General features: G+C 39.3%; 1 protein-coding gene across 7 annotated transcripts in view; it reads right to left on the bottom strand.

Annotated features, from left to right (window-relative positions):
* The window catches only part of stxbp5b (syntaxin binding protein 5b (tomosyn)), a 38,069-nt gene that overhangs the window by 3,521 nt on the left and 20,753 nt on the right, over positions 1-13,795 (bottom strand). The window contains exons 10-30 of one of the 7 annotated variants that reach the window (XM_036594145.1): positions 12,886-13,040; positions 12,294-12,366; positions 12,056-12,203; positions 11,825-11,892; positions 11,580-11,620; positions 11,272-11,492; positions 10,744-10,931; positions 10,176-10,301; positions 9,903-10,054; positions 8,354-8,437; positions 8,106-8,168; positions 7,789-7,845; positions 7,635-7,682; positions 7,117-7,149; positions 5,857-5,901; positions 5,461-5,565; positions 3,298-3,537; positions 2,192-2,549; positions 1,856-2,021; positions 1,183-1,294; positions 823-1,043 (exon numbers count right to left, since the gene is read on the bottom strand). In XM_036594145.1, coding sequence (XP_036450038.1) covers positions 823-1,043; positions 1,183-1,294; positions 1,856-2,021; positions 2,192-2,549; positions 3,298-3,537; positions 5,461-5,565; positions 5,857-5,901; positions 7,117-7,149; positions 7,635-7,682; positions 7,789-7,845; positions 8,106-8,168; positions 8,354-8,437; positions 9,903-10,054; positions 10,176-10,301; positions 10,744-10,931; positions 11,272-11,492; positions 11,580-11,620; positions 11,825-11,892; positions 12,056-12,203; positions 12,294-12,366; positions 12,886-13,040 — 2,704 coding nt within the window. The remainder of the gene's footprint in view (positions 1-822; positions 1,044-1,182; positions 1,295-1,855; positions 2,022-2,191; positions 2,550-3,297; positions 3,538-5,460; positions 5,566-5,856; positions 5,902-7,116; positions 7,150-7,634; positions 7,683-7,788; positions 7,846-8,105; positions 8,169-8,353; positions 8,438-9,902; positions 10,055-10,175; positions 10,302-10,743; positions 10,932-11,271; positions 11,493-11,579; positions 11,621-11,824; positions 11,893-12,055; positions 12,204-12,293; positions 12,367-12,885; positions 13,041-13,795) is intronic. The other 6 variants (XM_036594146.1, XM_036594140.1, XM_036594141.1 and 3 more) reach the window with 6 other exon arrangements.

Genomic DNA, 13,795 nt, shown 5'->3' with positions numbered 1-13,795 from the left:
AAATCACCTGATTAGACTCATTGCCAGGTTCAGTGGCTGTGAGTAGGGAAAGCTCCAAACTGTGCTGGACACTGGCCCTCCAGGACCTGAGTTGTGTACCCCTGCTTGCTTGCTTGCTCGCTTGTCTGTCTGTCTGTCTGTCTGTCTGTCTGTCTGTCTGTCTGTCTGTCTGTCTGTCTGTCTGTCTGTGTACTCATATCCTTTACTATAGGTCATGTGGATGAAGTTAGGACCGGCAAAATATTCTGCCATGATACTTCAAGACATTTTTACAAAACACAGTATGCATCATGACATTTAGTAATAATAATAATAATAATAATAATAATAATAATAATATCCTACAACTACAATGATTTTATTCAGTGTTTTACAAACTGCACTGCACTAAACAGGTCTACTTATACTCACTTTGTAGTACAATGTGTTCTTTAAGCTCTGACGATATCCACGAAATGCTCAGAAAAGCAGACTGTGACATAATTGATCACGAGAACGATAAAATATCATCATATTGCCCACCCCTAGATGAAATCCCTACTTAAAGGCTATTAGCAACAAAAGCTTTTAGTAAGGCTTCTAATATAGCTTTTAAACTCAGCCTGTCGTTTCATTAAATTTCAAATTTAAAGAGCATCATAGTATCTTTCTTTCAGAGTTACTTTTTAGCATGAAGCATCATGATTCAACTGCAATATTGTAATGCACTGTGATGTCCCAAATTGTGACGTACCATGATGAGCATCTTAACACAAGCCTATCCTATCATGAGCTAGCACTATATTCTTCCAATGTGCCATGGTGTTGCTGCAGTGGACTCACGTCATGCGCATGCTTGGAAAAAGAGTCTGCGCTAGCCATCATGGCTGCTGTCCTCTCCTCCAGCTCGCCGAGTTTCTGTCCTCTCTCATCCAGAGCTATCCGAGCACGTGCCAGCTCCCCCACCACGCCTGATGCTGCCCCCTTCATGCCCTCCATGCTGCCTGGTCCTGGGATGTGCTGGGCCAGGCTGCGCGAGGCCTTACCTGCTGCCAACTCACCGACTGTGATTGCAAAGCCAAGGACATACAAGGGGAATGATGACAATGTGGAGCTGATGCAATGCGGCACTACATGACTTTAAAGCCATACTTTTTACATTTAAGCACACATTTAGAAGCAGAGTGTGCTTCTGATACTCACAGAGATCCTCTCTATCTAGGGACTGGGCCCCACCTCCAAAAAGACCCTTAAAGAAACCTCTGTTAGGAGCCTCTGGTGTCTCTACTGGAGTGAACAGCTCTCCCAGCATTTCCTGCAAATGTCAACAGTACCAAATACATACATAAATCATATATACAAACAAAATGCAACACTATATCAGTTCCCGTCCCTGTTGTTTTCCCTGCTCTGACACACCTGATCCAATTAATTACAGAGAACACACTTCTGCACATTTTAATGTACAATTAAATGTTTGTTTTGCTGAACTTAACATATGGGGAAAACATAACACACAAAATGTACAAAAGCTATGGCACATTTAGTATATTTTATTTTTTTCCAATATATTAAATCTGGCAAATAAATAAAAACTGTGCTCTAAAATGTGCAGGAAAATGTCATATTTAATTTTTTGTTTACTGTAGAGGATGTTAATGTATTTTCTCTTATAAAAGGAGTATCCTGTTCTGTATACGACTGTTATTAATAAGCCCTTACTGACATGAAGTAGACATGCTAGAGCAAGGAAAACCTAAAATTTGCAAGGCATTGAAACTCCAGGACCAGAGTTAGGAACCAGTGGCCTATAATGATAAGAGAAGGGTATTAAAGTATATTAAACACAAAGACACTGTTTGTGGGGATGTCTGACCTGTAGGTTGTCACATGTTTCCTGACTGTAGGTGAGTCTCTGGATCTCTGTAGGGGAAGTAAGATACAGAGCCTGGCCCAAGTTTGAGAAGCAGAAAGTTCTGGCTATTCGCATGTCCGTGAGGGGCAGGTAGTTCACATCCAGCAGTGGCCGCAGACTTGGCAAACTGGCACAAAGAACAAAGGCTGAGTATGCCAGATGAAATTTACCTAGATTTTACAATGCTAATATTACAACTACATACAACTTCCATTCCAAGTTTGTGCCCCAGCGCAATAATTACATAGAAGGCAAAGGTTCACTGTGTATCATGTAGCAGCAGAGCTCCTGCCTTACCTTAAAGTCATGATGTGCCCATTGGCACAGAAGCAAGCAATACAGATGCCAGCAGGCATGATCACTACATCAGCCCTCAGCACGAACGAGTTCTCCGTAATGTTGTGTTCAAAGACGCAGTTCTGCGAAGGCATAGCCACCACTTTGGCCTGTTTATCAGAGCAGACCACAGCGTAGTGGCTGTCCTGGTTTTCCTGAGTGGACGGTGGTGAGGCGGGCCGGCGCCTCCGTGTCCGCTCCTTCTCATCCTCGGGGGCGTTGGGATCATACCAGCACTCATAGGCAGGAGGCTGGAGAGAGCCAGTAGAATCCATCAAAGCCATGCGCAGGATGCCTCCCTTCAGTCGAACCACTGAACCTGGGGGGACATAATATACATAAGATTTAGGTCCACTGCAATACACACAATAAAGTGTATGAATGAGAACTAAAACTCATGACTGGACCAAAACAGGCCTACAAACTGTGAAATTTTGATCATGCCTTTATAGGTAAAATAAGCTAAAAAAGCAAGCCTTGAACGCTAGTCGTGACTTGTCTAATTGACTACATTTGGGATGAGTGGAAATGTGTAAACTAAGACATGACTAGCATTCAAAGTCTGCCTTTTTAGTTTTGCATTAGAGCTACAAGCTATTGTAGCTAACAGAAGTTTAAAGCCACCAGTTAGCATTGTGCAAACTGCATGACTACACAGACTTAGTTATGTGGTTTCTGATATTGTATAACATACTGTTATCGACAAAAATAAAAATATGGACAGATTCAAACAGGTGGCTGCTACTACATTTTTCAAATTTTTAGATGATGTGTCAAGTATGTGATTTGAGGAAACTGTATGACCCCATCAGTACAGTGCTAATTGGTGAGGTTTAGGCTTTCATTATTTGTTAGCTACAATAGCCTCATAGCTCCAATACAAAACTAAACAAGTAAACTTCAGACACGAAGCATGTCTTAGCTGACTGACAAAATTTGCGGTAATGGAAAAATGGAACAAAAATTATTATTTGCAAAGCTATTCATTTAAGTCTGAATAACTAAAATGTTTAATTTTCCCACGTATTGAGGGACTTATACTGAATCTTCCACAGAAGTCCTCTTACCACAAAATGAGATGCCTACAGTCTGCTGCAGCCTCAGCTCTGGGGTGGAGGGCACATTAAGGGAGATGGCCAGCATAGTGCCCATGGAGGTGCCCAACCATAGGCTGGCGACTGCTGTTGCTTCACTCTTCCTAGACAGACAGTCATAAAAGTGCAAAGAAGAGATGACCTCACGAGACTCCTTGTCAATACTGGCCACGCTGGAGCTGCGCGAGCGACTGAAGGAGTTGTCTCTGGCATCTGCAGGTGTGGTGGCCCATCAGGGACAAAATAGAAAGACAAAAGAAAGAAGAAGGTTGTGATTTAATATAAAATGTGGTATCAAAACTATTTCATGGAAACCTGAAAAAAGGGAAAGAAAAAAGCAACATTCAGAGCAATTTCAATATGTCAATAGATTGTGAATTTATGCTTTGTGTGAAGCTGTTTAGGAAATCATCTAGATTTACAGTAATATCTGAAAATTATGTAGTTCTTTGTTTTGAATTAAAGCATCATTGCTAAATGTACTAGTAAAGCCTTAAAACTGCACACAAAACACATACATGGTCAATGAGAGTGAGTTAGCATTCAAAAATCCAGAACGCAGCCAAGTATACTTTCAGTCTGTCTACTAAAAACATTACAACTTTTTCTTACTCTTATCCTATTCATGAGAAAGATACTTTGAGGAGCACCACATGCTTCCAGTAGATCAGAGGTCACCAATCCTGGTCCTGGAGATCTACCTTCCTGCAGAATCTCTCTCCAACCACAGTCTGCCACACTTGCTCCAGCTAATTAACTTCCTTAAATGTCCTTGACTGAATAAGATGCATCAGTGTTGGTAAAGTGGGGCAGCATGTTCAATGCAGGTTGAAACTAAACTAAAAACTAAAGGAAAGTAGATCTCCAGATCTCCAGGAGGAGGGCTGGTGACCACTGCAGTACAACCATACTGCCTAGTTCCGAAAACATAAGAAAACATAAGTACATTTAATTTTCCAAAACTTACAACAGTGTAAGACGCCCAAAATCCACAGCAGTCTGAGTAGTTACACCTCTTTATTAAATGAAAACTTGTGCTGCAGAGACCAGTTTAATACACAGGCCTGGTTTCCCAACAATGTCCTATTATTAAAAGGAAATTCCAGCAAAATTTCTGTATGATTCAATCGTGGGATGTAAACAAAGTCATTCAGAGTAGTTTGATGTGAAATGCTTCATTGCAGGGAAACTGACTTACAGTCACACTTACTCTCTTTACAGTGGTAATGACAGGAACCAGGAGTCACAATATCTACAACAAAAATTTTAGTATGTTAAAATAATAAAATAAATTTCCTGTTACATACTATTTTGCCTTTGCCAATGCCCTGTATGTAACTCTCCACAATGAATGGATAGAGATTTTAATAATACTTTTTAGGCCACAAATCTTGTTTTAAAACTATCATAAAACAATGTCTCATAAATCAGGAAACATATTTGTGTTAAAGCTTTCTATGATGCAGCTTTCAAAGGCATTAAACACTTTAGACATCTGGCTCCTATAACCAATGCTGTGATTATTTCTGAGACTGCATGTTTGGAGACAGTTCACATCAAACCACTGTGAATGTTTACATGACCATTTAATTATGTACAAATTCTGAAAAAACTACTCTAAAAACATCCGCATCCCCTTTAAAAATGTCCTTTTTGCATGCTACATAAGAAATGCAGTGTTGCAAAAGCCCGCTTTTGTTGTTGATGATCATGAACTGTTAAAACATGCTATACGGAATTGTATACGCCTTAAAGGAATAGTTCAGCCAATGGCAATGTTGCGTACAATAAATAATATATATCATTATTAATAATGTAAGTGAATAGCAACCAATTATCATTATGAAAAATGACATGCTAACTGTTGGCTACTGGGATAAATTATATCAGGTGGCAAGATTAGCGTGTCTGCCTGAGCTATTCCTTTAATCTGTAATCTGTGCAGAACAAGGCCCTGGAAATAGGCGGAAAAATTCAAAGAGATGTTGAACGTTAAAGGTTTAAAGTTTTGGTCTCAACAAACAAACCCAAGTTAGTGAGCAAAAATCAGGCCCACACAGCAGACTCCAGAGGTGGGAAAGAGTTAGTACAGCCAGCCCGGGTCAGCCCACGTGAGGCCAGATCAGGGCCACTCACTGGATTTGGACACAAACTGAGTCCTGGGGATAGTTCTTGCTTTTCTTCTGGACACATCACTTGCACATTTCTGACTAGGGAGAGAACGCTGCTTCTGTACATTCCCTTCCACACACAGCGCAAACAATCAAAGAGGCAAAGTATGGACACTGATGACCTCATACACACATACACACGCAACACTAGGTCTCACTCACCATCTCTCTGCAATCTGTAACACACCCAATACATATTTTTATACTACTGGAGCTTTTTTTCTTTTTCAAAATGAACACGTTATATAATCATTTATGATGCAAATTTTGCCAAAGATGGCAACCAGACCAGGTCCTTCACAGGAACTACAGCTACACAGCCTACCTAGAAATGAAGAGAGGGAGCAAAGTTCAAGCTTACCATCTTTCTGATCAGCAGCCATGCTAAATTTCCGTGACATCTTAGCTGTAAAAAAAAAAACATATGATAGCTCTCAACAAAAGTACAACTCTGAGACGGAAAGTAACCTCTGGTTAGACTGCAAAAGTGAGGGAAAAAAAATCGACTAGTCATTCTGTATCTTCCTCCATTTAGCTTGAGAGAAAAGGATGATTGAGAAACAGGTTGAAATAGGGTGGGGATCGTAATGCAAGGTCAAGCCATTAGAGCCGGCCATGAAATCTACATTAGAGACTTACATTTGTTCATAGCAGATTTAGTTGCTGTTTGTAATTAGAACATGCATGGAGGGATTAGTAAAAGTGAAGACCAGCACCATCCAAGCAGAACATCAGATGCTTCATTAGACTTTGAGAGAAACTGAATGTCACTGATTGCTACTGATTGACAGATACTGGATGTGTGAATGTGTATGTGTGTAAAATTCTAGACACTGTGTTGAGAAATATAATAGGGGTTTAACGATACACAAATTTCAAAATTCAGTACGATACGGAGGTTAATCAATACAGTTTTTGATACAGCAAAAAACAAGAAATGCCTGAATATCCATCTTCTGTTTATGTATTAAAATGTTAATGTTTGCACCCAATTTACACTATTTAGAATTTATGGAGGTCACAGATCTCCAAAGTTGTTTTGTCATTCTGTAGTCAAGGCCATGTTCATATAATGAATCCTGAATCTAAGCTGCTTCTCCCTATAAGAAAAATGAATGGCTTTTTCAAAGATCACTGCTATTGCACTTTATGGTGAGCAAAAATGTTCCAAAACCCAATAGTTTTGTCCTTTATATATTTTTCCTCCAAATATCGCTGGACTCCCTGTACTTCAAGGTCATTAAGAGCTGAAATGTGAATTAACATTTCTGTTCACCACAGAGAGTGACAGCAGTGATTTTTGAAAATGGCATTCTTTTTTTTTATAGTCTACTTAGACCCAGAGGCCCTAAAATGGATGTGATGCCAACTACTGAATGACACAGAGCTCTATTTGATTATGGTTGCATGCATAACACATGCATCAGCCACTTTACTTTGATAGGATGCACCCAAATGCCTTGTGAGTTCTGATCATTGAGCGTTAATTGGAAGAGAGTGAGTGAGAGAGAGTTTAAAGTTCAATAGACCGTTTTGAATTTGATTATTCGATACTGTACTGAAATCATTACACCTTTCAAATATATGAAATGTAAAAGAAGCCTTTATGCATATGGGTTACCCTTGTAATACATCACCATGTTGTGCACATAGCCTGTAAAGTTAAACAAGGTTAGACACAAAAAATACAGGAAGCACAAGCCTTTGAAGGAAGAGTGGAGAAAGAATAGTTAGTAAAGAACCACTGATTTGAACATAGCTGTCCATTAGTAAGCTACATCAGAGGAGCCAAGAGATTTTCCGGAACAAATTACTAGTTTGGTGGCTTTGATGCAACATTCAAAATACAGTCTAAAATTGTGCATGCGTTGTGATTACTTCGTAAAATTGCGCATACGTTGTGAAGGCAGTATTTACAAACACCCTACCACCGTGCGGAAGGGCAACAAGCTGTTCAGGTGAGGCCAAATCACTCAAATCTCTTCTTGTGCACTACACAAACCTACTTATTTCCCCAAAGAGCATTAGACAGCACAAATGTCACTTTGGTTAGATGCTCAGAGCAAAAGCCCAGTGCATTAGTGGAAAGAAAGTTACAGATTAAGGAAAAAAAAACAATAAAATAAACGTATACAGTACCAAAGTCATTGGCAACACTCTTTGATATCAGCTTGCTTTTCGATTTCACTGGAAAATGTTTTAAGAAAGAACATGTCAATAAAAAGTATGTACAGTACAATCAATTCGAAACTTGGGTAATGCTAGTAAAAAAAAAAAAATGCCAAAATCATACCCCTTTCAAGAAAATTATGCTTGCTTTCATCATCTGAATGGGAAGGTGAACCAGAACCTACGTAGCAACAACAGATTCCATAATTATGTGCTACTGTCCAATAACTGGTGCTGCTATTATCCATTCACCGTAAACTCAGTGAATGCACTTTGTACAAAAGCTATTGCTATCTATGGACTGTACAGTGGAGCAAATAAACTACCATTCATTCCAAGCACTGGTATTTACAGTGTAGCTCTGTAATGCTAGTGAATGATGTTTTACAACAATTATACAAATTAAATATGAAAAGGGAAAATAAAGTAGATAACAATTACCTGATGTAGGTGACTTGCACCGGTCTTCTGAACCTGCAGACCCATCGTTGCCATCACAGAGACCTAAAGAAAATAAACGTTATATAAGTACCATATGACTGACAACTAAGGAAGTTGTCACGGTTTGAGATGATGACTTATAATGAAGGATCAAATCAAATACTAGCCTAAAAACAGAGCAAACAGAGAGAAGAGAGCAGACAGAGCTAGAAAAAAAGAAAAATGATAGATGAAGTCAGATGACTTACTGAGATAAGAAGAGCGTAGTTTTTTCACAGATTCAGAATAAAAGCTAGAGAGGCTGGACATGCAAGACGTCTTAGGTAGATTGTCTTTACAAAACCACAGAAAGAAATCAACAATGCAAGGGTGAGACAAAACAATCACAGGAAATCAAAGGACAGTTAAAACATCCTGGAACACACACAGCCAAAAGACTGAATTCAGAATTGACTTAACAAATGTTCTGCCTCCCTTAGTTACAATTGTCAAACTTTCTGAACAGGCTGCCTGGTAGCGTCTGTAACACTTGTGTTAACAGACTAAAAATTTCAGTAGTACAATTAAAAGTATAAGAAATTTAGAAGCACACAGAAAAGCACATTTGAAACATTTTTCATTCAAACATTATCTGGCTTTAAAAGATGTTCAATGCAGACATACATGTTTGAGAATTAACCAAATATGCATGTCGCCCAATTTAAAGTGAACAAAAAAAGATTCCAGAAAAACTATGCTTACATTAGTCAAACAGCAGAGCTAGTCAGTGATGCTAGATGCTGAGGAGGACTCGTCTTCTACCAAAGTTCTTTTAACTACAATGAAACTCTAATGAAACAATACAAAGAATGTCATGCATATAAGTGCATTAATATTTATCTTTACTTGCTGTACAGTCCTGTTCAATCTAACCTATTTATCAAGCAAACTGTCAGCAGCTAAGTTAATAAAAGCAAATACAGTAACCCAGATACTGTTTAGCTTACCTTAATTAGTAGTATTGCCACTGAGCTGTGAGTGTGGTTTACTACGCAGTTTAATCTAAAACATTTTTAGCTTCAGGGATGAAATAAAAATAACATGATCCTCTAAATGATCAGGATAGCATGTTAGGCATTATATGTTCCTCAGCATCACTTTTCCACGATCTCTTAGCCTAATAATTCCGAGTAATTTACTGCCACCACCACTTTGACTGCAGGTTTGTTTATTTCCTTTGAAAAAATATTTAGGAAGGAATATTTAGATATGATTGCGTTTGGCTGAGAGGCAGGTCAAATCATAATTTTGCCAAAGGTCAATTGTGTGACTATACTAAACACTCCGCTGAGATTCCTTTTCGGTGAATAAGTCATAAAATTGCTGCTGGTGAGGTAGGTACAGTCCCAGACTACTGCAGTTTCCCAGGCATTTAAACTCAAAGAGTATAGCAAGAAGAACATGGAGAACATGGAAAAGCTTGGACATGACTTAAAAAACAAAAACAAAGGGACAAGACTTGAACATTAAGATGTAAAAGGGTGAAAATGATGACTTTACACACATACCCTCACAAATACTGTATCTAATTCTGTCTACTCCCTTAGTTCAAGAGGGCAGATGGATACTCTGCCAGAAACAGCTACTTGCAGTGGTAGGGGTTATGGAGCCTAGCAGGGCCACTAAAGCTTTTAGGCCAAGCCTGCTGATAATAAGCACAGCCTGCACTGCATCCTAGCCAAACAGACAGACTGACTGATGCTCACTCACACAGTATATGATTATGAGTCTAACACATGCTACCAGCTATTTCCTCACCTCCAGAGGGCTGCCTCGCCTTGCGGGGTGAGCGCGGTTGTCTCTGGTGTGGATCAGAGGAACCGTAGAGCTCTGCTGTGGCCATATTGAGTAACAGGGTCTTCTGAAGGTAGTCCACTACTGCCAGCCCATTACCATTACCAAAAGCCACTCTGCGGCACAAGAGGAAGATTAACACCATTTCTGATTTAGTCAACACTCATAAAGACTCCAAACTGTAAATGTGCATTCATTTTAAATGTATATAAAATGTTATTTTGTGGGTGGGTTTACAGGCCATATGCAGAGTTGACAGCCAAGCTGGTGATCTGCTGTGGTGGCTCCCCGCTGACCCACACCAGCTGAATAATCAGTTCCACCTGGTATCCTGGTGACTGTTTCAGTGGAGTGTTCCTAACCCTGAAGTGCAAAAAAAGAAGCCATATGCTAAAATCAAACCACATATTACTTAACAGAACAACAGAAGCTGAAAAAAGGGGTTCCTATAGAAAAGAAGTAACAGCTTCAGGTCAATAGTAGGGGGGAATCTGTGACCTCATAATGATTTAATTTGATTATGAGTTATTTGGGACATGATTTACTGGATCCCAAATTCCCAACTTCCACAATGACTACATTCAATTCTAATTTTTACATCATAGTTGAATATAAACAGTAAAAGCTTTTTTTTTTAAAACCCAGAAGTATTTTCCTAGCTAATGGTAGCTGTACATCGAACCATATATTCCCTTCAAAATCAGATCACAGGACAGCCCATAATCACCTGATTGTTGCTCAAACACAGCAAAGGAAACAGTGAGGCGAAATTCCAATACATCTGCAGAGTAAAGTACTGTCATACCTGAGGCAGGGCACGTTATCCCGCAGGCCGTCAGAGGAGTTGTTGCTGCTGGTAGATGGGTGTGTTTGTGGTGCGCTGGACTGAGGGCTGGAGGAAGCTCCCGGCGTGGACACAGCTGATGCCTGATCCCCTCCCACATCCGGAGAGTCCACTTCATTTAGCTCACACTGCATACGCACCTCCAGCAGCTACTCATTTAGATACACATGGAAAAATAACTATGAAGAACCTTTTGTAAATTTACATGTGTGAGGCACAATGCTTGAGTATGTCTCTGTGTGTAACATGCTATGCTTGAGTATGCCGTACCATGCTTTTATATTTAAACAGGCAAAGCTGCAACAATTTTTGCTATTTTCTTATTAATCTCTAAAAGAACATCAACTTAAGCTGTTTCTGAGTTCAACCAGTTCACTTTTTACTACATATTGAAGGACTACCCACAAACTTGACCTTAAATCAGCAGTATTCTGAACCGCTTAGCAAGCACAGGTCAATCTGTGGTTGATATGTGAATGCAGGTCATACCTGAACCTCCTCTGTGGTAATTTCCTGTTTGCTGAACCGGTAAACAATGACATGAGCAGAGACCCCAGCCACGCATAGCAAACGACTCTCTGGGCACCAGGCCAGGCTCTGGATAGCAAAAGGGTCTTCATCCACTATATCAGTACTGGGCTTCTCCTCCTTATTGCGGGTCTTCTCGAATACCTTTGCAGTTTTCAATTTGTACAGCACCTGCAACATTACTGGATAAGAAGCAACAACAGTTATTTCCACACACACTTCATTTATCAAGATATATCGATCATTTAGTGAGAGCTGCAACCACTCACGTGCGGAAGCATCCCAAAACTTGACTGATCCATCGGCATGTCTATAGTTCACCAAAACACAAAAAGGAAAAACTGTTAAGAGAACTGCATAAGTTGCTCAAAAAAAGGCGGGGCATGAAAATAAAGAACAGTCCTTCACAGAAACATACAGCCATATTGATCTCTTTTGAACAATTCAAATATATAATGGGGAGAAGTCCTTCGATAACTCTGTGTATGCTCAAGCGTGTGAAAAAGAGACTCACCCTGTGATGATGATCTCTGGGTAGCTTTGTGCACCCTGGCCCCAGTTACCACCACTTATAGGCCATTTCTGTGATAAAATACAGATCTCAGTAATCATTTTCAGCAATAAGCAAAACACTTTTTGAAAAAACAGCTGGACAAAACAAAATAATATATTCTTACTAAATGTGTTAGGCAGGAAAGTACACAAACTTCCTTATTAAAGCAGACAGGTTTGTGGACAGAATTACTTTTTTACTGTAGCCCTGTCTCTTCTGCCTGGAGCCCACAGAGTAAAGTGCAGGAATGAGTTCAGCAGGGCAGTCAGCAAAGTACTCGCAGCAGGTCACAGGAGATTCATGGATGGTCAGAGGATATGGATTCTCGAAGCTTGGGTACCTGCATAGAAAGAGGCAATCGTCATAATTTTTGTAGTAAGATGTTAGAAAATTACTTTCGTTTGTAAAATTCCTGGGGTTATTTACTTACCCAGGTTGTGCAAGGTCAATAACTACTAAATCCTTCTCCAGCAGAACCACTACAGCATAAGGCTCCTGGTAATCTGAGAAGAAACAGAGGTAAAAGTCATTTTATTCAGGATATTCAGAATTAACTAGGGATGAGTATGAATAGGGACGAGATTGATATTGGAATCATATTGGCATTAAACAGATATTTGTTGATGTAGTTATTGTACTCTGGAAGAGCAGAACATTTAGGTGACACTGGGCTACTGTGCTAAAATTAATCTTTTTTTATTTTATTTATCTCACTACATTTGTAACCTTATTGAAGTAAAGGTATATTTTTCTCTGAGGATGTTTAAGGCAGATTTAAACTCAATTTTTACATTTTCTAAATGTTTTGTAGCAAAATCAGTATCAACATCAACAGATATAAAAATATCAGATATTGGCATCAGCCCAGTTTCCACATCGGTGCATCCCTAGTTTTAACCACTTATAATGAAACAAATGTAACAACACTGCAGTTGGTGTTTGAGCAAAATGACAGTGCTTGTGCAGTAGTAGTCACCACAAGCATTTCTCCATTTTGTGACCAGGCTGAAGCAGTAGCTCACCATTTGGATAGGGAGTTTCACACAGCGCTAGAAAATCTACAATGGGGTAGTCCATCTCCAGCACAGCAGTGCTTTTTCCATGCATCACAGTCAGACAGGCCCTGCGACCCACCGTATCATACGAAAGACCTCCAGACAGTATCATGAAAGGCTCCCTGAACAAAAACAGGAAGAAAGACAACTTACCACAACCCAAGAGAAAACAGGAAGTGAGAACCACATTGATGGGGCATGAGGATATAGATACTAAAATAAAGCTGACTCTTTGATACGGTGAGCTCTAAAATTGTTGACATCCTTGGTAAAGATGAATAAAAAAAGGTCTTTGTGGTAATTAGTTCAATGTTCCACAAATATGACATGACAGAAATCTAACCATTAAATTTAAATTTAGACAAGGAAACAAAAACATTTTTTTTGCTTTTAACAAAACATCATGTCACAATTATCGGCCCTGCATTTAACACTTTAAATCCATTTCTGTATAACCATCTCACTTTTTATGTCAAAACTGCCTTTAGGGTTTGTTGCCAAAAAAGATTTGTTTTTGTCTCATCTGACCACAGGACCCAGGTCCAGTCAAAGTTTCAGTAGCTTCTAGCAAACTCCATTTGTGATTAGATGAAAGAAAAATGTTACCTCTGGCACACCATCCAAATAGTTTGTTGTATCTAACTGTTGTTTTGGAGACTTGGTGACCCCAAAAACGGTACCAACTACTGCGATTCTCCAATCACGTTGGAGAATTTTTTGCCTCTCTAACCATCATCCTCACTGTATGTGAGGGCAAAACATGTCCTCTTTCAAGCAGCTCTGGTTGTTTTAAACTTAATTATGATTTTTTTTAACTGATATTAATTAATTGAATTAACAGTAGATAGGTATTTTCAACAATGAATCTTTTTTTAAA

Source organism: Colossoma macropomum, unplaced genomic scaffold (genome assembly GCF_904425465.1).
Source record: "Colossoma macropomum unplaced genomic scaffold, Colossoma_macropomum, whole genome shotgun sequence".
In the NCBI taxonomy this organism is placed as follows: Eukaryota; Metazoa; Chordata; class Actinopteri; order Characiformes; family Serrasalmidae; genus Colossoma; species Colossoma macropomum.
This window is presented reverse-complemented; position numbering and strand designations above follow the sequence as displayed.